Source organism: Anabrus simplex, chromosome 1, assembly GCF_040414725.1.
Source record: "Anabrus simplex isolate iqAnaSimp1 chromosome 1, ASM4041472v1, whole genome shotgun sequence".
Lineage (NCBI taxonomy): Eukaryota > Metazoa > Arthropoda > Insecta > Orthoptera > Tettigoniidae > Anabrus > Anabrus simplex.
This window is the reverse complement of record NC_090265.1, coordinates 711,829,255-711,853,631: the sequence shown is the minus strand read 5'-3', so window position 1 is coordinate 711,853,631 and position 24,377 is coordinate 711,829,255. Positions and strand designations below refer to the sequence as shown.

General features: G+C 38.4%; 1 protein-coding gene across 1 annotated transcript in view; it reads left to right on the top strand.

Annotated features, from left to right (window-relative positions):
- The window catches only part of Mad1 (Mitotic arrest-deficient 1), a 333,861-nt gene that overhangs the window by 58,714 nt on the left and 250,770 nt on the right, over positions 1-24,377 (top strand). Inside the window, exon 4 of the mRNA XM_067136015.2 lies at positions 18,469-18,806. Within this exon, the coding sequence (XP_066992116.1) occupies positions 18,469-18,806 (338 nt within the window). The remainder of the gene's footprint in view (positions 1-18,468; positions 18,807-24,377) is intronic.

Here is a 24,377-nt window from a genome sequence, read left to right as displayed (position 1 = left end):
TATGTGTTAAACTGTTTACGTGTTGATTTTTTGTAATTTGGTGTGGAAAATCACAGAAATTAGTTTGAGTGTCTTCGAGCAAACCCCTGCATATAGGCTGAGTGTCAAAGGGTTAACTTCTTCAGCTTAATTCGACATTTTGCCAATACTGGGATATGGTCGCTGTCGATGTCTAAGCCCAGGTAGCTATGGCATGACGTTACCTAATTTCTGTACCTTTTCTTAACTAGAATGTAGTGTCCGACTCCATGGCTAAATGGTTAGCGTACTGGCCTTTGGTCACATGGGTCCCGGGTTTGATTCCCGGCCGGGTCAGGAATTTTAACCATCATTGGTTAATTTCTCTGGCACTGCAGCTGGGTATATGTGTCGTCTTCATCATTTCATCCTCATCACCACGCGCAGATCAGCTAAGGGCGTCAAATAAAAGACCCGCACCTGGCAAGCCGAACATGTCTTCGGACAATCCCAGCACTAGAATTTCACTAGAATGTAGTCAATTTGGTATCTGTTGTTATCTCCAAAATCCTTCCATGTTTAATGTCTTCTGTTAGGCATGTCAAATACAGTGTACATTATGATCATGTCCTGTTCTTCACAGACGTCCATCATACGTTTTTCCCTATCATTTGTTCGTCCTAGACCGAACCTGCCAGCAAATTTTCTAGTAGTATTGCTGCTAACTACAGCATTGAAGTTTCCCATTATGATTGTTATCTTTGTCATTGTTTAGTTTAATTGTATCTTCTACTAGCTGACCCGACAGACGTCGTTCTGTCAAAAACAAATGACAATGGAACGAACTGAAATTCAGCCTGTACTGCTAGCAAAAATCAGAATAATGCAAATGACTACATTATCAACATCAAATGAGTTAATTTTCTACTGCTACCAAAAGTTAGTAACAAACTACTGGACAAACGTGTTTTCATTATCTGGAGTATTAATATCTTGACTGTGAGTAAGGAAATGCTCAAATAGATTACAGCATATCACTACCCAGAAATGGCCCTGATTGACTGTAACGTAGATGGTAACTTTTCAGCAGGTCTTCAAATCCCTCACACAGCCATAATTATACCCCGTCGCAAATCAAGTAATTTGATAAGTTGATGGCGTGAAGATAATGTGGCTAAAGTTACTCCTCTTTCTTCGTAGGAAATAACTATCATAGAAAACACTGATTCCAATGAATACTATGAAGATATTTTTCATTGTAAAGCTTTAAGGTACACGATATTTTTTGTTTGATTACCTGGCGCGTAAACAAACAAAGTTGATGGTTTTCCAACACGGGAACAGGCAACATACAATTGGCCATGCGAGAAACATGTGTTTTCAGGATTAATGTCGCAAACACTCAGTGACTGCCCCTGGGATTTATTTATGGTCGTAGCAGAAGCCATCCGCTCTGGAAACTGCAGTCGTTTAAATTCAAAGTGATAACCATCTTCACCTTGCCAAAATATGATGGGATATTGTAGCCATCGTATGAGCGGTGTGTTTCATACACACGCTGTAACTGATCATTCCGGCGATGTAAAATAATATCACGGGCTTCCAAATTTTCTCCAACTATAACAGTGGCTACTTCATCAATTGTTGGCGCATTGAAACATCTTGCATGTTGGCTGACACGAGTTTTATCAGCTCTGATTACAATTTTGTGATTATCATATGGCATGAGATCCAGTGCAGTTTTGGACAATGTAATCAACTGATTGTGTTGATGAAAGAAAGTTTGTAATTGTTCTACAATAGACCTCTTCACTGAACTGTTATGTGCACAACGCAGATCAGTTTCTTGTATTGAATTGCCCATGAAATAAATTTGCAGGAATTTGTGTTTGCCATCTAACAGCAACAGTGAACTTGCTCTGTGATATATTTGGCCTTGTATCTGTAAATTAAGGAGGACATGTTTATTATTTTTGTCACAAAAACTATAAAATAAAATAAAATAAAATAAAATAAAATAAAATAAAATAAAATAAAATAAAATAAAATAAAATAAAATAAAATAAAATAAAATAAAATAAAATAAAATAAAATAAAATAAAATAAAATAAAATAAAATAAAATAAAGCAATATGGGGGATAAGTCCGTTTGTTATATGTTAAAAGAAAGCAATGTTATGTTACCTTGAAAGTTAGCACGAATTGTCCCAAAGTACATTTGTTGCCCCAAATAAAGTCATTTGAAAGCAGCTGTTATATTTCTGGATATTTATAAGGAAATGTATGGAATCTGTTCCTGTTCCTGAATGTGAATGCTGTGGATCTGTTGGTGGAATCAATGGCACTAATTTCACTTTGCCATTTGTGCAACACAATCCAGCAGCTTCATTTTTGTATTTCAACGCCTTACAATTTTGGCAAATTGAGTTCATAGATCCAATAGCAACGCATTGGTAGGCACTGCAGTCAATTGAAACATCGTAACTGAAAGCAGCTCGATTCAAACTTGGAAGATTATTAGCTGAACGATGCGGTGCATGGGTTTGTGACATTCTAATCCTTTCAGTTTCATTTCGCTCTTCACGTTGTTGTGCAGTCCGATTAGACTGAAAATTAGCTTGGCTTGTAGTATTTCGAGTTCTTTGACCGAAGTTCCTCCACCCGCGTCTTATGGGAGGCATGAGTCTTGAAATGAGTATACTGTATATGGAAGCACACACAAAATAAACCATGGGCCGGGCTGAGTGGCTCAGACGGTTAAGGCGCTGGCCTTCTAACTCCAAGATGGAGGGTTCGATCCTGGCTCAATCCGGTGGTATTTGAAGGTGCTCAAATACGTCAGCCTTGTGTCGGTAGATTTACTGGCACGTAAAAGAACTCCCGCGGGACTAAATTCCAGCACCTCGGCGTCTCCGACGTTTGTTGAGAAACAAAGTTTTAAAAACAATCAGGGTAGACAAAGGTCTCCAACTATAACAAAACATGACACTGCATGCGACTGTCTGGAGAGCGAATGTTTGGGAGATCCGTACCGGCAGTCGAGGCAGCCAGACAGCCAGCCAGCCTCACGCGCGAAACCAAAACCCAAGGAGACACAAACTGAGAACTAAGCGAGATAAGAACTTGGGGTTTGTTTTAAAAATAACTTCCATATATGAGGACCATTTGCCTCGCTTTGACCCCCCATGCAAATTCAATAGCAAAGAAGTTGGCCAGCGACTGACTTTTTCATGCCTGTGCATAAAAATCTCTGAACATGACTGAAATGAAACACAAATAGTGCATGTTCTTATCATTTAAATTTAAAACCAAACTTATATACGTCAAGCTGAAATGTTCCTTTACCTGCAGTGAAAAAATTACAAATATAGGAATATAAAAATAGGAGTTATGACATGATAAGTTCTATGCAATGAAGATTTTGCATTCGAGGCAACATTCCATTATATTAACATTTTCACACTTAATTATTTTGTCAACGGCATCAAATGCGGCTTGAAATTTTCTACATAATCCGATATTCACCCATTTTAACCGATAACGTTCAGATTTACGGACATTTGGCAAACGCGCTGGATTAGAGGAGGACAGCGCTAAGCGGAAACGTGGGAGAAGGAAAGAGAGACAAACAGTTTGAATGGAAAAAGAAAAATGGGGCTTTTACGTTTTTCCTGTAATTTTTTCCAATTTTTCTCTTCGTGAAAACCTTATTCGGACTTCGACGAATATTTGAAAAAAAAGAATTAGTCGAATTGGTCCAGCCATTCCCGAGTTTTGCGCTTAGCAACACATTTAACGATTCATTTTTATTTTAAAATATTTGATTATACATTTCCTCAACTTCATTGTTGTCATATCCAGTAGTAGGGAAGTATACTATATCTGTTGGTTTGGCAGCTATTTTCACCATCATTATTCTATCATTGACATGATATGTGTTTAGCACGTTGTTTGCCCACTTCTTTCCTAATTTTACTGCTACTCCATATTGTCCACCATTTTCATTTCCACTGTACACAATTCTGAATAGGTCACTGTGGATATCACCTTTGCCAGACCATCTAGTTTCACATAATCCCAGGATGTCTATTTTGTTTCCATCCATAATTAGTTTGAGTTCTTCTAGTCTTCCTGTTCTTAGCATTGTTCTTGTATTCCATGTACCTATTTTAATACTTTCTCCAAACTTCTGAGGTTTTCGCTTGCTGACGACCTGGGATACGTCAGTTACTCCCCTGCTGGATCTTGGTGTCCTAGTATCATGATCAGTAGTATCTAAGTTACACTTCGTACTATCCATGGTGGCTTTACTAGTTTTACTGCCATTCAAGTCTTCCTGACCATGCCAGTAAATTTTCAGCGACAGTCCAGTAGACACCTTTTAGTCCTGCACTGTGCTGATACCGATAGCGCTGCTTCCACTACCAGGAAGAGAGACTCCTCCGCCTTTCCAGCTGTTGGGACATATCTTCATCCACCCTTCAAGCTGTTGGTCCTCTTCACCTGTAGCCTTAGGTAGGGGCCCTATAACAGGGTGTTACCATCCAGAGCCAGATGGACCCTGGTTTTTTAACGAGGTTTATACTCCTCCTGCTCCTCCTTCCTCATCACTTGCGAGATGAGGCCCCGGGCTTGCAACCGACATAGCGGAGTTATACTCAAACATGTGCAAACAAAAAAACATAAGGAAAGTGTCCAGTGTGTAGAAAGAAACCAGAAATAGAACTTTTCATGTAAAACAAATATGTAAATCCTGTGAGGAATGCTGAGGCTTTATTTATGTAATTTGTAAATTGTGCCGACAACGTGGGACCTTTGTTTCGCAAAATATTTCCTGGTTTGGAAATTGCTAAACGATATGAGTGTGCTAGAATGAAAACAGCAGCTATCATTACAGAAATGCGCATGGAAGAAAGGGCGAAAATTGTATCACAATTGCAGGTGAATGCATTTTCTGTTGCTACTGATGGCAGCAATAAAAGCGACTTAACAATGTATCCTGTTGTTGTAAACTTTTTTTTTAGGCCTGAAATGCTCCCAACTTTTCAGGAATTCCGCATTTCATTAAAAACTACCTACCTCTTGGTGCTGATAATGCTCCAGTAATGGTAGCATTAAAGAATGGTATGACAGGATGTTTGAAGCGGGAATATAGTGACATAATCATCGTAGGCTGCTCTTGTCACCTAATTAATCTTGCTGCAGAGAAGGGTGTGGCGTGCTTGCCCGTAAATGTAGATGAAGGTATAACTGATATATTTTATTACCTGGAAAGGAGTGCAAAGAGGAAACTATTGAAGAATGTGATGGCAAGGTTTGTGAAACCACAAATTATTAAAAGCTCCTCCTCTCTCCTTGATGTAGATTATAATACTCCAGCAAATCAAAAGGATGATTGTGATCTCTGATGATAGGAAACTCTGCATTTGTTTTAGTGAACACTTTGAAGTCTGAGGAAAAGTGCATAATCTTTAAGTCTGTTAGAAAGTGTTCCTCTTCATCATGTGACTACATGGTACATAAATTTCTGTTCAGAGATGAAGTTTTAATTAATGCAGAAGTTGCAAATATTTCTGCTAGAAGTAGGGCATTTTCTAGCCTTAGATTTTCATGAACAAGTTTCTGAACATTCTGACTAATGAAATGGAACATTTAGATGAAACTGATATTCACCGATCTCGATAGCTGCAGTCGCTTAAGTGTGGCCAGTATCCAGTAATCGGGAGATAGTGGGTTCGAACCCCACTGTTGGCAGCCCTGAGGATGGTTTTCCGTAGTTTCCCATTTTCACACCAGGCAAATGCTGGGGCTGTACCTTAATTAAGGCCACGGCCGCTTCCTTCCTATTCCTAGGCCTTTCCCATCCCCTCATCACCATAAGACATATCTGTGTCGGTGCGACGTAAAGCAAATAGCAAAAAAAAAATCGGGTGATGGTATACTTAAATATGACTACTCTCTAAGGTGATGCTTGCTATTTTATCAATTCTATATGGCAATGCAGAATGTGAAATGATTTTTAGCAGAATCATAAAGACAAAAACACAGTTCAGATCCTTGCTGTCTGAACAAACTTTCGAAAAACTTTTAACTTTAAAATCAGTTTAACAAGGCAAGTGCTTTGAGCAAAAATTTAGTTCCGAGTTTCTCAACAGGGCTAAGTCAGTTGCGGGTGTGTTGAAGGATGAGAAGTCCCATGTTCCCACAGTTCAGGCATGTCAAGTATTTAGTATTCACATATAATTAATGAAAAATATACAGGGTTATGCACCTAACACGTTACACGGAAATAACTTCTAAACCATGAAAGATATCGGCATTCTGTTTTCATATTCGTAAATGGTACCCAGGGTCTTATAAAATAACGTGCTGCTTAGTCTCATGGGGTGATTAATAACCGAGATATTGATACTAACTCTATACTTTTAAATAGAACGGCACACATTCATACAGCTGGCCTAAAAGTTCAACTGCGTACAAATTCAAATATGTAAGTATTTTCAAAATCTGACAATTACTTTTTGAGATATAAATAAGGACAGCATGCGCGGTTTTGTAGTGAAGTCTGGTAAGGGCATATTGATGCACAAGCAGTTTCCTGGGAGTGAGTTCAGCCACAGAATGGATACCAGGCATGTAAGCACCTCGTACACATGTGATGGGTTTGCAAAGTGTGTATAACAGGCGAACTCATGACAGGACAGGGAGGGTTGATGTGTTTAGAAAGAATAAAATAAGTACTTTGCCTTGAAAGGAACATAACGAATACTATAATTGTCACTGGTTTTAGTGTACAATACATCTCGCATACCAAGCACAGATGAACAGGACAAAGTTGGATGTGCCTTCTTTGTTCATGAAAACGATTCTGAGGTGTTCTCATCCCAGTACAAACTCTCTTCCACATGCTCTATTTTCCAGGCTGAACTGTAGGTGATCAAATCTGCGATCGAATGGTGCAAATCTAACAATAAGAAATCTCGGTTATTAAGTGATTCGCAAGCTGCGTTGAATGCGATAAATAATAAATATAATCTGTATCCAATAGCTGTAGCTATTAGAACCACAGCTCAACAAAGTCCGCACATCTGTTTTGACTGGATTCACGGTCATTGTGGAATATCTGGAAATGAGAAAGCTGATCTTCTGGCAAAAGGAACGGCTACATCTAATTTGACCGGGCGAGTTGGCCGTGCGCGTAGAGGCGCGCGGCTGTGAGCTCGCATCCGGGAGATAGTAGGTTCGAATCCCACTATCGGCAGCCCTGAAGATGGTTTTCCGTGGTTTCCCATTTTCACACCAGGCAAATGCTGGGGCTGTACCTTAATTAAGGCCACGGCCGCTTCCTTCCAACTCCTAGGCCTTTCCTATCCCATCGTCGCCATAAGACCTATCTGTGTCGGTGCGACGTAAAGCCCCTAGCAAGAAGAAACATCTAATTTGGAAATTTCTTATGACAAAACGTCGCCTAGCTACGCTAAAAAAAAATCATAAAGAAGCACGTAATCCATCAATGGAACATCATTCGGACTTCTTCCACTAGAGGCCAAGTCACCAGCGAAATATTCTTTCCTGAGGTTTTCAACCGCCTGCAAAGTAACGTGTTGGTGCCAAGCTTTGAAATTACTCAATTTTTGACTGGTCATGGCAAATTTGGTTATTATTTTCATTGATTTGGAATCAGTCTTCCTGATGGCTACGTGTGTGTTGGCGGATCCTCACAAACAGTGGACCACCTACTGTTTGAATGTGCCGCATTTGCAACATTGCATTATCAAAACTGCTGTATTATTATTATTAAGAAGCCATGCTGGTACAAATATTTTATTAACTTCATCCACTTCATTTTCCGTCGATTAAATACATGAATTCATTTTCATTGTAAAACTGAATATGCATTTTAACTATAACCCTACTATACTATGTAAAATAGGGTTCCAAACTGCTTTGGATATTCAATAATAATAATAGTAATAATAATAATAATAATAACAATAACAGTATGAGTTGAGAAATAAATATAATACAAAACACCGGAAGAGCTCCTTATACAAAAGCAAATAAATAATGTCCGCGGTAGACTTCATTGGAAATGATCCTAAGGGTGTAGGCACAGGAACATAACGTCTCGTCAGTGTAGTTGTTATGAGGCGGACATTTTATGTGTAGATACCGTGTTGGCAATGAGTTCAGTACTTTATGTGGCAAAGCCACTTGTGGCCAATCGTTCATTGACTGGAGGCTGAATTATCACAACAATAAAGATACGAGGTAGGTGATGTTTGAAAACGTGCGGCTCAGTGAGCCGCATGCACAATGCGTCTATTTAATGATGTGCTCGAAATGTTGCCCATCAGCGGCAATGCTCATTTGCAGTCATGTCGCGAGGGATGATGTCACAGACCGAAGAGTTTCCCTCAACATTGCAGCACATGCTGCGATGATACGTCGCTTGAGATCCTGTGGTGTTGTTGGAGCTTGCTCGTAGACTATGTCCTTGCACGTACCGCAGAGTAAAAAGTCCAGCGGTGTCAAATTAGGTGACCGTGCTGCCCACCTCATGGCGCCTCCACGTCCGATCCATCAACTGGAGAATATCTCGTTTAAGACTTGCCGGGCTACAAGCAAATAGTGGGCGGGAGACCCGCCATGCTTGAACCACATATCCTGTCGTATGTTAAGCGGTACGTTTTCCAGGAGAACCAGTAACTCTTCTGATAGAAATTCGGCATATCTGTTCCCCGTTAAAGTACCTTCAAGAAAATATGCCCCTATTACATGGTTGCCGATTACCCCGCACCACACATTGACACTCCATTGCCGCTGATGATCCACCTGCCTGAGCCAGTGTGGGTTCTCACAAGACCAGTAGTGCATATTCCGTAGATTGATATGTCCATGGTTGCTGAAGGTCGCTTCATCAGTGAAGAAAAGCCTCTGCAGGAAGTTCCTGTTGTCCCTTATTCGCAAAAGAACAGCAGGCAGAAATCCACACGTCCATAATCTCGCTCATCAAGTTGTTGATGCAAAGATACATGATAGGGATGAAACTTGTGTCGCTGTAAAATGCGAATGACACTTGCCTGGCTTATCCCGGCATCACGCGCAATTGCGTGAGAGGTAGTATGTGGATTATGGGCGATGGCCGCCAGAACATCTATTGCCTTCTCTTCCCTGTTGCTGGTGTACTCCTGTTTCTCTTTACATTATTATTCCAGTGTCGGTTCTGCAACAACTTGCGGCAAAGGCGTCGTATTGTCATGTGACGGATGACCAGGACGGGATAGCTTTCAGCATACAGTTGCGAAGCTCTCCTAGAAATCTTTCCACGCTTGCCGTACAGGAGAAGCATGTCCAGTTTCTCTTGGTTTGTGTAGGGCATTGCGTAAGTACTCCAGACGTATTCCAAAACTATACTGTACGTAACATGAGGCCTGTGAGACACAGGGCGGACAAGACCTCCTATGCCCTCTAATTGCAGCTACACTACCTTACCTTGCAATTTCGCTTTGTTTGCAGGACGCGCGTCATTCACACTGCGGTTGCATGACAACATCCACATTTTCAAACACTAAGTCTATTTCAGAACAGTAATGCTTATACGGTCGCACTTCCAGTAATGCAGCTTATTGTTCGGGCTCCTCTCCAGACGTACGTGATTAAGACACTCGAAGGGGTACAGAGAATAGTTGTTGTTATTTCATTTCTGGGGCTTGGACATTGTGGTCATGTAGCCCCATGTGCTTTTGTTTGTTTGTGTGTGTGGGTGTGGACGCGCGCGCGTCCGCGCCCCCCATCCCGACATTTGCCTGGAGTAGCGGTGAGAAACCATGGGAACACTTCCAGGATAGCTGTGATGGGTACCGAACCCACCTCTTCTACGTTTTGCCTCATGAGGCTGAGTGTACCCCGTTCCAGCCCTCCAATCAGAATTAATTGGTTATCAGAGCCGGGAATTGAACCCAGACCACCACGGCGACAGCTACGAATGCTACCCGCTACACGTGAAACTTGACAGGCTGCGGAGAAGAGTGGCTGTTTGTTGTTATTTCATTTCCAGGGCTTTGACAGCATGCTCATATAGCCCCGTTTACTTGTGTGTGTGTAGTACAAAACGCACCTCGTTTTGTGCTGGGTTATTTCAGGCGAAGGAGCAGTGTTACCAATGCTGGATTATTTGGGTTGGGATAGGTTAGACATTAGGAGACAAACAGCTCGACTTATTATGTGGGATGTTCCGAGCTGATTGTGGTGAGATGACAGCAACACCATTGTTTATTTATTTTACACGCATTACTCTCCACGGAGCTTAAACACGACTGTAGTAGCGTGCATTTGGGGAGAGCGCAGGTTCGCATTCTGCCTCGCTCAACCTGAAAGTGATTTTCATGGTGTCCCATGTTCAACACCAGGCAAATACCGGATAGGTACCTTCGGGATAGGCCACGGCTGACTTCCTTTCCAAATCCTTCCCATTTCCATCCGTGGGAAAAGACGCTAAACTGAGCACAACCTATTACACATGGATGTCAAAACAACTGTAATCTCCATTCCCCGTTGTATGTTTGCCAGTCATACAATAACGTTCCACACCCTGGGTATGTTATGGTACATCACATTACGTTTACAGTACATGTCTGGTATCTGTTCTATGCCTGAATTCACTCCCAGGAAACTGCTTGCGCATCAATAAGTCCTTTGCCCGACTTCACGCCGCCTGATGCAGCATGCAAAACCACGAATGCTATTCTTATTTATATTTCAAAATGTAATTGTCCGATTTTGAAAATACTTACATATTTGAACTTGTACGCAGTTGAACTTTTAGGCCAGCTGTATGAATGTTTGACGTTCTATTGAAAAATATGTAGTTAGTATCAATATCTCGTTTATTTATCACCCCATGAGACTAAGTAGCGCGTTCTTTTACAAGACCGTGGCTACCATTTACAAATATGAAAACAGAATGCCAATATCTTTAATGGCTTAGAAGTTATTTCTGTGTAACATGTTAGGTGAATAACCCTGTATATATGCAGGCCAAATAGAGTTGTTAACACAATGCGGACCGGTCCCAAGAAAACTCGTGTTTGTCTGGCCGAACGTTGCGGACCGGTCCTGAGTTATGTAGTGTTAGCAGCAGACCCAGCAGACTGAAGTTTGGTGCTCTTTTGAGATATACCGGAACTATTTGGAGGTCAAGGGTGATAGAACTCTGGTATGTATGGTTTTACACAATCGTTAGTCTCATTTCTTTTCGATTATTCTTCATATCATAGATTTTCTTTGCTTTTCCTGACATGTTTACAAAGTTCGAAGAGCCATCCAAGATGGCAGCACCCAGGGATCACATGTGTTTAGATAAGGATGAAATTATTCGCGAATTATGTGCTGATACAAGCTCCGAATACCCAAGTGATGCTGAATATTTAGAGTTTGATGATGAAATATCTTCTAACTTAAATGTTTCAAGTGATGACTAAGATATAGCCTTATCTTCAAGGTGTGGAACTCACATGGCGCAGAACGAGTCTGATAATTGTGTTACAGGTGTAAATATTCTAAATATTGTAAATGTAGTGTTTTCCGACAATTGGGTTATGGACAACAATGGACCTAGGCTAGAGGATTTTGAAGGTGCTCCTGGTATAAAGGTATGGCCTAATGAATCTGGAAACATAGTACAAGTAGCAGGACTTATGTTTGGTGAAGAATTTTTTCAGTATGTAGCTGAGCAGACAAACTTATACTATGAGCAGAATTCACATTCTCATAACGCATCCCCTAAAATACTAAAGTGGACTAATGTCATTAGCAGGGAATTTTAAAAAATATTGCTCTTTGTATATTGATAGGGCAGGTGAAGAAATCATATCCCCTAATAGAAAACCCCATATTTCCAAGAACTATGAGCCGAAATAGATTTCAGCAAATACCTACCTGCATTTCAACAACTATTCAATAAAGCCACCAGAAAATACACAGTAGTCCTTCAAAAGCTGGTGAAGTTCTGACAGTTTATTTGAATACATGCACTCCAGCTTGGAGGTAGTTAGAAAGTGGCCGGGAACAGGGCTGAGCATGGGGTGAAGGGCACCCGGTCTGCAATATGTTAATGTATTGAATTATAATGAATTAGTACATGTTCTGCCATGAGTGATGTGTTGTGATACGTTGCGATTCACTGCCAAATTTCTCCTGTTTTTTTTTTTTTTTTTTTTTTTTTTACTTTAGAAAGTTGGCATGTCTGAATATCAAATGAACTTTTCTTCAAAATCATCAATTTTATTTTATAATTCTTTTCTTTATTCAGAGAATGTTTGAATTCATTAATGATTTATAAAACAATTTTTTCAGATATTTATGTTTCCATAAAAACACAAGAATTTATTCAATAAACATATTGCAGCGAGAATTCATAATGGCAAAGAATTTACTCGCTATAGCAGTTTGTTGTTATATCCGATTTTCGTAAAGGGAAAAGCCCCACACACATTAAAATTGGTATGTAATGGCAATTGGTTTCTTCAGAATTTGTGTTTTTGCAGATTTCCATACTATGGCTTACTCATTAGTTATTTTTCTAATTGCGAGACAATGTGAACGCATATGTTAAATTTCATTCTGAAAAATTGTGGTATCACTCCAGTGGTTATTGTAGCAAACGTTTCAGTTTTCTTAATTGAACAGCATTACCTAACCTAGCTTAAAATGTTAATGTATCAAGATAACATATTTCAAGCACCAGTAAAGTATGATAACTTTTTTGCTATAAGTTAACTTGGGCCTTTCTGAAATTTAACCAGATACGAGAAAATACAGTGAAACATCGTTAGTACATTCCTCATTAGGACAATTTCTTGCTTAGCACATCGTAAATTCGAAGTCCCAATTCATATTGTATTAAATATTTCTAAAAATACCTCGCTTATCGTGCCACAAATTTTCATTATTACTGCTTAGTATGATCACATTTTCCCCAGCCATGAAAATGTTCCTTGTCATCCTTCGTGAAAGTTATTTCCAAGACAGATTAGAGTCCTGGCCACAGGAAGCAGATGAGGGAAAGTTCCACAAAGACGGGAAATGGATTTGATTTCCTGAACTTTAGAGAGTAACTTACCGTTTGAAAGCAAGCCATTAGCTTCGGGAACAATTTTGCTCTCCAGTTTTCATTGATATTGCTGAATAACCCAGTAATCCTGTTTGTGCTTGTATTTTACTTTCCATTCAGAAGTTAGGAATTTATTCTTTGTTGAGGGATCAGTGAAGGGTAGGGAATATTTGTCGCGTGATAGACTATCTATGGATTAGGAACATAATCACGTGAAGTTGACTAGCATGCTGCATATTTGTCTTGTATTTGCCCAGTTACGGATACTGAAAAAAGTCGTGAAATCGCTGGCGAATGAAGACAAACTTCAGGAAGTGGACAGGCATCCTCATCTTTCAGTGGTGGCACGTATGTTGAAACTCGCATCTTCGAGTTTTGATTAGAGTTGATCAAAGTTGTCGCATTCAAAATGACTGTTAAGGTCATTCTCTCGCACACAAATAATAAATGTAGGTATAGGCATGACTGTATAAGGAAGTATTGCCAGGCTCACCTGGATGCATGTGGTGCCTTGCTGACAATTCTACTTACTGTACAAGTTTTACAACACACACAATAGCTAAGAACTTCTTGTTTCTCATTGAAGAATTTTGTCATTAATTAAGAAATTTAGATAATTTTACTTGAGAAATTTGGGGGTATATGGTAATTATACAACATTCTATTGTCAAAATACACATTAATACCTCAATTCCACTTCAGACACAATTTAAAATGTTGAAATGAACAATGTTTGTTGGTGTCCACAATATATCTGATGAACTCTTGGCCAAATTTTCATTTCATATTGAACAGCAGTGAAGGCATGTACTACATCACATTTTTCATTTTGTTGTAGCTGAGATTCAATAATTTTCTTTCAAGAATCATAGTCCCTCCTTATTTCATGACGTGGTATGTTTGTGAAGTCCAAAAGGTTTTGTATGCACAGATTTTTAAAGAAAGACGATACATACGTTAATTTTCTAGAGCTAAGTATTCTTCAATAGAATAAAAACAATGGTTAGAAACAAATTTGAACAATTCTTTCTTAAATTTTGAACATGGTTTTATATGCTTAATGTAGTCTGGCAAATAAATGTACTCCTGCATAACTTAAATTTGATTCATGTAGCTTAGTTTTTGTGTGGTTCTATGTGCAGACTGTCTATTTCTAGTATTATATCTATGTACATCGGAGTTTATGGTGAAACTGTTTACATTCTCCTTCATATATACAAGTGTATGGAAGGCAATGGTAAAATACAATAAAGTTTAAAGTATTTCTTGCAGCTTGACCTCTTGCTGACACCAGCCATTCCTCTATTTTCTTTTGTAACTTAAAGATGACTTCTCAGTATTGTGAATTTCCCCAGTAAATGATCCCATAGGTTAGTATGGGATGGACATATGCAAAATACATTATTCGGCAAGCCTCTAAATTAAAACTATTTTTCAAAGATATTATCATGAAATAAATTCTACTAAGCTTTTTCCCTATAAACTCTGTATGTTTTTCCCAGATTAATGATTCATTCATCCACAAGCCAAGAAACTTTGTTGATGATGAGTACTCAACTATGGTCTCCCCAAATGATATTGGACTAATTTCCATATTTAGATTAATCTTATGGTGAAATCTAATCGCAGAAGTTTTCTGTTTACTTAAAATTAATTTATTATCTTCAAGCCTGCTCAGGATATTACTCAGTATATTGTCTGCCTGTAATTCTAACCCTTCAGAACTTTCATCGGCTACAAAAACAGTAATATCATCTGCAAAGTTAATTGCACTTCTTGAATATCATCGACAATTTAGACGATATTGTTAATAAATACTAAAAATAATAATGGTCCTAAAATTGACCGCTGTGGAATACCATGATTGTTTCTGGCAGAGGAATACACATTCTTAATTACATCTTTGCTCAAATCAGTACCGGTATATGATTTTTCAACAATCTGTCTTCTATCCCCTAAAAATGATGTGAACTAGTTATAGGCCTTTCCCCAAACTCCATGCATGTATAACTTTTCTAAAAGCAAGCTGTGGTCAATTATATCAAAAGCTTTTGTTAAGTCCAAGAAAATACCTAAACATGCACCCTTCCCATCTAATGTGTCATATATCCGTTCAGTAAAGTTAATGAATGCTGTGGTAGTTGATCTATTTTTACGAAAGCCATTTTGACAACCAGCTAATACCATATATTATGCTTCTCTAAGAATAATAATAGTCTATCGTACATAATTTTCTCCAGTATTTTGGAGAATACAGAGGGGAGGCAGACAAGCCTATAGTTACCAGCATCTTTTTCACTACCCTTTTTATGTATCGGAACAACTTTGGTTACCTTGAATTTGTCTGGAAATTTACCAATGGCTAGTGACAAATTTATCAAATAACAGAGAGGCTTGATTATTTATTGGTAACAGCATTTAATAAGGTAGTTTAAATAACTATCTAAACCAGAAGACTTCTTTTTACCCATCTGTTTTATTATCTTCTCTATCTCTTGCTCAGTCACAGGAGTAAGAAACATGGATGATACATTCCTGTGAACTGTATTCAAGTTTGTTCTTGTCATTGATGTTTGAAAATTTTCCGTGAACCTCAAAACTGCTTCTATAAAATAGTTACTAAAGATTTCTGCAAGCATCTAAACTTTCAAGTTTGGTATAAAGCAAATGTGAGTGATACTGGGACCCATCAAGCAGAGTGAGAAGTTCAACTAGTTCACTAGCATGCTCTCTCACCAAAACAATTTCAGAATAAATCCTCTCTACATCCCTATCTGTCAAGCCTTGCAGAAATGTAACACCACTGTTATGAACATCTCTCATGTCTGGTAGCTTAAAAAAACTCATAACATCATGAAAATAACTATCAAAGGGTAGAGAAGAGTCCACCTATCCAGTACCATTAGCTTGTATAGTGTCCTATATAACTGGGACTAGTTTCTACCTTACATACGGTGAGTCATCTTCAGCCTGATCCAATTGGAAAACATATGCTCACATACAACCAATAATCAAGTAAACAATCTGATATATCTCAATTTACAATCCAATTTAAAACATTGGTTAAGTCCGACAACACATCCAGAATTGAAACCAAATGACACATTAAAACTGCTGCGGTTCGTACCGAACTATGTCGTTGCTCCTACAGCAACCAAATTTTCCTGAGTTGCCAACTCCCAGGTTGTAAATTGAGACATACCAGATTGTTTACTTTATTATTGGTTGTATATGAGCCTATGTTTTCCAATTTAATCATGGCTGAAGATGACCCAATGTATGTGGGGTCAAAACTAGTCACAGTTTTATAGGACACTATACAAGCTAATGGTATTGAATAGATGGACCCTTTTCTACCCTTTGATAGTGATCAATTTTCAATACAGGCCATAATGAAATTCATAACCTATGATCATGAAAATAACTTGTTAAGTAGAAGACTGCTCTTATTAATTATTTAAAAATCGGCCTTGTCAGTACAATTCAAAGCTTAGTGTATTTGCTAATACAATATTGACAAGACGGATCTTTAAATAATAATCGTGATCTAAATCAATATGGACCATTGGTGGCCATTATAGATACCAAGAAGAAGACCACTTCAAACCAGCTGTTCTATCGAGTAAGTACCGGCAATGGAAAAAGTTTTGCTGCCTTCAAGTTCCCATTTTTTGACTGCAGAAAGTGCAAGTAGTTGTATTTGAGCTTTCTTGTGTTTATTAAGGCTGACTTGACCATTGTTACAACCTGATTTAAATCAGACGTAGCTTCTATCCAACAATTACCGACAGGGCAGAGTTCGTGTGCCCAAAATTGATCCCCAATGATGACCTTCAGTGTTTCAAAACTAAGATTGATGTACGGAATTCTGTCACTTATAAATATATTTCCAGCATCATACTGCACAATGTACTCACGTCGTGTATCTAACACAGCACAGGAACAGTTTGTAGAATTTCCGAACTCAAGGTATTTCACTCCAACAACGAATAATTTTTTCTCAGTTGCTGTTGGCACTTGGAACAGAACAACAAAAACATGGCAACCCATTCTGTTTTTGGTTTCATCACATAAAATGTTTATTTTATTCCCAACTGGAGCTTTAGTCGTTGATTTCTTGTGATTAGCTACAACTTCTGAAAATAAGACTATTTGTAATAACCATAGAAATCTAGTGAAATTTATTTAATTTAATATACCATACCTTTTTAGAGGCTACCATGAACTGGGCTCAAAACTATTAGCCACACAAGCTAAACGATAGAATTATCACAATAGCTTTCCTATAGTAAAATAGATGATGGGCTCTGTTAGGCATTATGAAGTTGGATTACCTTCCCATTTTTATGGGTTAAGCTATGTCTTGTAGAGGTCATGTAAACATTGAATGTAAGCTTAGACTCTATAGAATTTGGATTAACTTTACTTTGTATAAGTTATATGAGCAAGAAAGAATCAAATTACGAATGTATTTATTTAAACCGAACTTACCACTCGCGGAGAGTTCTCATGTTAGGCAGCTCCCTTTGACATGAAAATTCAGCAGCCCAAACACTTATTTTATTTTTGTGTTTTTCTAGGGGAATATTTGCTTTTGCAAAAATACTTCAACAGTTCTTTTGACGAAGTAGTCCTTATGCTGCCTTTATTTGGTCCCTTCAAGTCTTTCAATAATAGAGGTTTGTTTCGGTTCAGAAACTGTTGTGCATTCTTGTTACCTCACATGCTTTCCAAATGTAATATTTTTCTGAATATTTGCAAAATGCTGTTGCAGAGTCAGTACAAGAAAAGCCGTGAATAACATACTGCTGTGACCTTTCATAACAAGTTACAGCAGTATTTTCCACTTTAGCAGAACCTTGATGGTTACTCTTCAAGCGGCAAGCAGCAAAATTCGCCATCTGGCGAAGTCCATATGTTCGAAAATCCACCAATCGTCACAATGTGCCAAGGAAGTAAACAAAGTTGTTATTATTCGTCAGTTGTCTGAATACTTGTTGTCAGACAGTTGAAAGTTCGTATTGTTACGGAAATAGATTGTTGTATCGACCAATATGTGTAGCAAATTGCAAACCTGAGATGAGGCATCGCTAGAAAGTGATTATGCAACCTACTAAACATTTTCTTTGTCGGAACCAAACTAGCAGGTTTAAATAATTTCACTATGAAATCACATGAATTTAGTATTTTCACATTTTGGATCAATATTCGAATTTTGTCACACTTTCATTTATGTGTAAAAATTATTTTATTTCACATTAAAATTACATATGTATTTCATTTTCAGTGAGTTCGAGAAGTATAGCGTCATAGTCCTGTCGGATATCTGAAAAATGTTGGTATATTCTCAGCACATTTGTATACTCTGTCACAGTGTGGTTTCCTTACTTCCATAGGTGGAGCTGGATAGCCGGAAGACCTTTGAGACGACTGACTACCGCTTGGATGAGCTGGAAACGGAATTAAAACACACTGAGGAGGAGGTTGAAGAGTTGAGAGAGCGCTGCAGCCACCTGGAAGAGAAAGCATCTGAGGCAGTGAGACAGCAGATGGCTGCCGAACAGAAAGCAGTTCATTCAACCAAACTGCAGTTGAGAGTGTCTGAGCTCGAGAGCGAGTTGGAGAGGGGAAGAGAGATGGCTGCAGCAGTCCAAGCTCAGCATGAAAAATTGATGCGTTTACCAGAGATGGAGCATGAGCTGTCGACTCTGCGAGAAGAATTGGCTCACCTCAGGTATCCTAGATTACGTTACTTAAAGTATTTGTTGTCAGGAGGGATAATCAGCTAGTTATTTTCCTGCCTTGCCAAGCGACCCCTGCTCAGCCCGAAGGCCTGCAGATTACAAGGTAACGCATGGTCAGTGATGAATTCTCTCAGCCGTTATTCCTGGCTTTCTAGACCAGAGTCGCCATCTCACAATTAAATAGCTCCTCAATTAAAGGTAATCACGTAGGCTGAGTGGATTTGAAACCAGCCCTTATATCCAGGTAAAAATGCCTCACCTGGCCGTTAATCAAACACCGGCACTCCCGATGAGAGGCAGGCAAGTTAGACTGCGAGGCCGGCTACAAACATTAATTACGCGGTACTTTATATTCATTTTTACTGGAGAAACTTCGTCCATTTCCCGTGAAATCTTCTTTCAGTTCAGCAGCTTTAGTCAGCCAAACTCTTCTACACCGGGCAAGTTGGCCATGCGGTTAGGTGCGCGCAGCTGTGAGCTTGCATCCGGGAGATTGCGGGTTTGAACCCCACTGTCAGCAGCCCTGAAGATGGTTTTCCACGGTTTCCCATTTTCACACCAGGCAAACGCTGGGTTTGTACCTTAATTAAGGCTAAGGCTGCTTCCGTTCATTTCTAGGCCTTTCCTATCCCATCATCGCCATGAGACCTATCTGTGTAGGTGCGACTTAAAACAAATACCAAAAAAACTCTTCTTCGAAAATCTAATAACGCCAAGCCAGACAATCGACCAGAGTAGTTGTAATTCTCGATTCTAATAAAATAAAGCACATTAAATACAAAAGCGCCCAACATGATGATGAAATCCCTTCTTTTTTTAATCTTCCATTGTGATTATTTCACCAGTATACTGTTCGTAGTCAGATTCTGGAAATCTTGTGCTACGTAAATTAAGCCTACTTCGACTTTTAAAGGGTATGTTGAACTCAAGAATAGGGTTTTGAATGTAAGTATCGATTCTCAAAAGTTCACGAATGCATTATATTCAATTCTGCTCATCACTAATCACAATCAGATTGGAAAGAGATAAAATATTATCAAAACTTCAGAAATTATGGTTATTCATGACCTTGAGCTCAAGTGGAAAGCGCGCTCGCTGCACAAGTCGGTACAAGTGGGAAATGATACAAATTCTTTTAAATGTAACATGCACAAATAAATCAGCTGTTGTTTTACAAAAGCGTAAAATTCCCAGTCTTATATTAGGATCATAACAGTTAGGCAATCCCAGGACCTCTCATGTCTTTATTTATGTAAGGTGCAACATCTGTTCTGGTCTCGATAACATACTCGTATACGATAATATTAAAATACGGTACTAGATTCGTGTTAAGAAGGAGCATTTTCGATTCCTGCTTGAAAGCCCAGTGACTATACAGTGTGACGAGGGAAGTTCAAAAACCTGTTCAGCGATACAATCAAAAAAAGTAAAAATATGAACATGTATATCCCTGGACACAATGTAGACATTTTACACGTACAGTAAAATTTGCTCAAAGTGGTATCGCAAAGGTCCGAGTTTATTTTCCGAATTAGACTAAGTTTCTGGATTGAACAAAATTATACAAAAAGATTTGCAACTTACTTACCCCTGATCCATTAGTCTAGTTTAGGTGATGCAAATCTCAGTAATACAATATCTTGATGTACAGTATGTGCTGTATGTACCATACTCAATGAAAACTGGACAATTTCTGCCTTATTCCACATGTTTAATAGACAAACTACACTATACATATACTGTAACACATACTGTATAACACAATTTTTGCCTTATTCCACATGTTTAATAAACAAACTACAGTATAAATATAACACATTTCACACAATACTGTATTTGTCAAATTATTCCTTCTTCCACATGTCTAACAAAGAAACCTGTTTCACCTTCCTTCATGTCATGTCTTTCTCAATGCTGTCTTTAGCACTGTACAGTAGCTCAAGAAGTCGCGGTGAATTCGAGTTCACAGCAAATTTCATAATGTCTCTGACACACTCAATAGCTTTTTCATGAGTGCGTATTTTTTCCCGACTTTCTCTTTCCTCCTCCTCGTCCTCCGCTTCTTGGTCTCCGTCCCTTGCATTGTCATCTTCATTCTCTGTACGGCGGAACTCAGAAGCTGTACAGCAGACTCGAAACTGTAGTGAGTAGCAAGCTGGTCGTCACTGCGGATGTACTCGTCTACATTACATGCAAAATTCTGTTGTTGGCTCAGCATAGATATTAGTGCAGCATTTTTAGTCACTTCCTCAGGTGTGCTGATGTCATCATTTTCTGCAAATCATGCTTTTGCAAAACACTTTGACTGTTTGAGGTTTGATCTGCTTCATAGCCAAACTGATCCAGTTGACAGCATCCAGTATGAAAACTGAGCATGCAAGGGAGTAGGTGTTGTCAGCTGTATTAACATTCTTGATCAGTGGCTGCATTAATAAACACCTGTAGTGAGATTTAAAGGTATAAATCACTTCTTGGTCCATAGATTGGACAACGCTGCTTGTGTTAGGTGGAAACCAGGTTGAAAGGATCACATGTGGGTGACAATTGGCATTTTCGAGGGGGAAAAAAAACTTTACGATTTTCCTTTTTCATCCTATAGTTAAATTCAGTCAGCCATTCTTCCATTAGAGCACTGGTCATCCAGGCTTTCCCATTGCTCCTCCAAGTTACCGGAAGCTTGCGCAAGTTCAAGTTTTTAAAACACCTTAGTTTTGCTGTTTTTCAGATTACCAGGGACTTTATATAGGATGTTAATTAGTTTATAATATCACCTATTCAATACATTAAAATTTTTAAACAATTAGGAATTTATCTTTATTTCCATATGAGACATGTTTTGCCTTTCATTGAAGGCATCATCAGTCACAGTACTACCTCAAGGCATAAATCAGGCACCTGATTTGTAATTAACTTGTAATTACTAAGGGCCTGTACTACGACAGCCAGATAAAAGTGTGGTTTAAATTTATGTTGCAGTTTGCACATTTATCTGGAAGTTCGGTTGGAAATGCGTACTACGACTTCCGTTTATGTGCAATCTGGCAGAATATTCTCGAGGTTAGCAATGCCGAAGTTGTAGAGGCAGTTAAGACTCTTATCTGGGACTTTGCTCCTATCGGGGACGCTACTGTAAAGAATCAAGATGGCTACACATCAAGATGAATCTACATCTGCATGATGCTGTATGAAATTAAGTTGTTACAATGTGATCTATGTATATATTTATAAAGTAAGTCATGCTTCCTGTCCAGCTATCACAGAATTATGTAAAGATTTCCCAAGCTAGCAAGTTGTTGCTATTGACTATATCAGTTGCACACAAGCATTTAACAGCAAAATTCATGGGCATTGTTGCCAACTTAGCGGATTTTCCACTAAATTTGGCGGAATTAGAAGACTGTCAGCGGAGAAAAATATCATTTAGCGGACAGCGTTTTTTTTTTGACGGAATTCTAGATTTATTTTAGCGGAATTTAGTGTTTTATCAATTTTACGTTCTTTAAAAATTTGTACTCCAGTCTGTCGCCGAGCTATTCCGTATTTCTTATCAGGAGGTAGTAATCACATGAGGAAAACATGTTATTTGGATTTGATGTTATGAGATCATGGTATCATAAATTTGTAATGAGTGGGGAAAGGGTACTTATCTCTTAGTTGACGAGTGACGACAGATAATGAAACTGTGAGATAGCAGCATTTATGTTTATGCTATGAAGGAAGACCGTTTACAGAACTGACCTGTTCTGTATGTGCCCCTTGAGGTAGGGGATTCAACTAGTTTGCACCCGGCAGTAAAACGCCTACAAGTTTTAGCTTGCCGGCTCGCAGGTAGGGGGTTAATCCCAGTGAAACTCACAGATCAGGTGAGTTCAGACATTTACCTTTATTATTATTATTATTATTATTATTATTATTATTATTATTATTATTATTATTATTATTATTATTATTATTATTATTGCTCATTATTTGAGATTGGATTTCTTGGCAGAATTTTAGCGGATTTTTAGTAGTATTTAGCGGATCTTGAAAATATAAGTTGGCAGCACTGTTCATGGGTAGCCGTGGTCGTTATGGCATCATCGTTTGCTGCTATGCAGTTTTTCGTGGGTTCGAGTCCCATGAGTCGAACATTATTTTACCTGCTAAATGTTATTCGGTAGGGTACTAGACGTGATAGTACACATTTTCTTATCATTAAAATGCGTGTCAAGAGCGTAGGTTCTATTCCAAATCCATCCGCGACGCACATATGGAGTTAAGGTATCCGACGTTGTTCATGGCGATTCGTCCGTCAAATGAGGATGTTAAGGAGGTTATATTTCTTTTACTTCATAACAACTTGCTACTAAAGTATTTACGCTAAAGTGGGATAAATGCTTGCCAGTTACTATTCTCACATTGTATTGAAAAGAAAGAAACTAACTACTTATTCAATGAGCAAACAATAAATTGAATTAATAATAAAATTAATGATCCTACGCTGCATCAGTGGCATTAATTACGAATATAAACTTTACTTTCGCCGTAACACGCATCCTCGTAAATAGTACTAGACAAAAAATTATACATAACCTGAATCTTAACTTTCGCATCCAGGTTACATTTTCAGTCTTTTTATTTTCTATAACAGTTACAGTTTTGTTATACAGTTAATTAATTTTAACATTCCTTCATATGTGTATATTTCACTCCTAATTCTGTTTTCGACCTGAACTTCCACATTATAGCTTAATAAAATTCTGATATTGGATTCTAGTAATACAATTTCAAAAGGATAGAGCTAAAAAAACGAAAACACCAGGGAACACGTATACCACCACGCTAAATTTCACTATATTTTCAGTAACCTTATTACCAACCCAATAAAAATGTTACTACATCTTCTGCATTACAGTACCGTCATTAAAATCTGTTGGTAATACACAAGAAAATATTTACTTCTAGTTTGCAAACTGCAGCCTATGTATCTGGCTGTTTACCTGACAGTCGTAGTACAGGCCCTAAGAAATAATATTGACATATTACAGTAGGGTTAGTCAATGAGAGAAACAATGTTCAGCGAAAATATGGATACCAGCATATCAACATGCTAACATATCATATTAACATTGAACATTGTTTTTCTCATTGACTATCCCTACTGTAATATGTCAATATTATTTCTTAGTAATTACTAATCAGATATCTGATTTATGCCTTGAGGTAGTACTGTGACTGATGATGCCTTCCATGAAAGGCGAAACATGTCTCATGGAAATAAAGATATATTCCTAATTGTTTAAAAATTTTAATGTATTGAGTAGGTGATATTGTAAACTAATTAGCATCCTACATATATTATCTTCAATACGTATCCATAATGATATTTATCACTTGCAATACCAGGGACTTTTCTATTTCCCCCTCCATATTACCGCACAACAGTACTGTAAGTCTTTCTTTCGACATTTTACCCCCACCACACTTTTCCCCACGAAGCGCAAGTGACTTTGAAGGCAAGACTCGAAAAAACAATCCTGTTTCGTTGGTGTTGAAAATGTCTTTCGGTTCATAGCCAG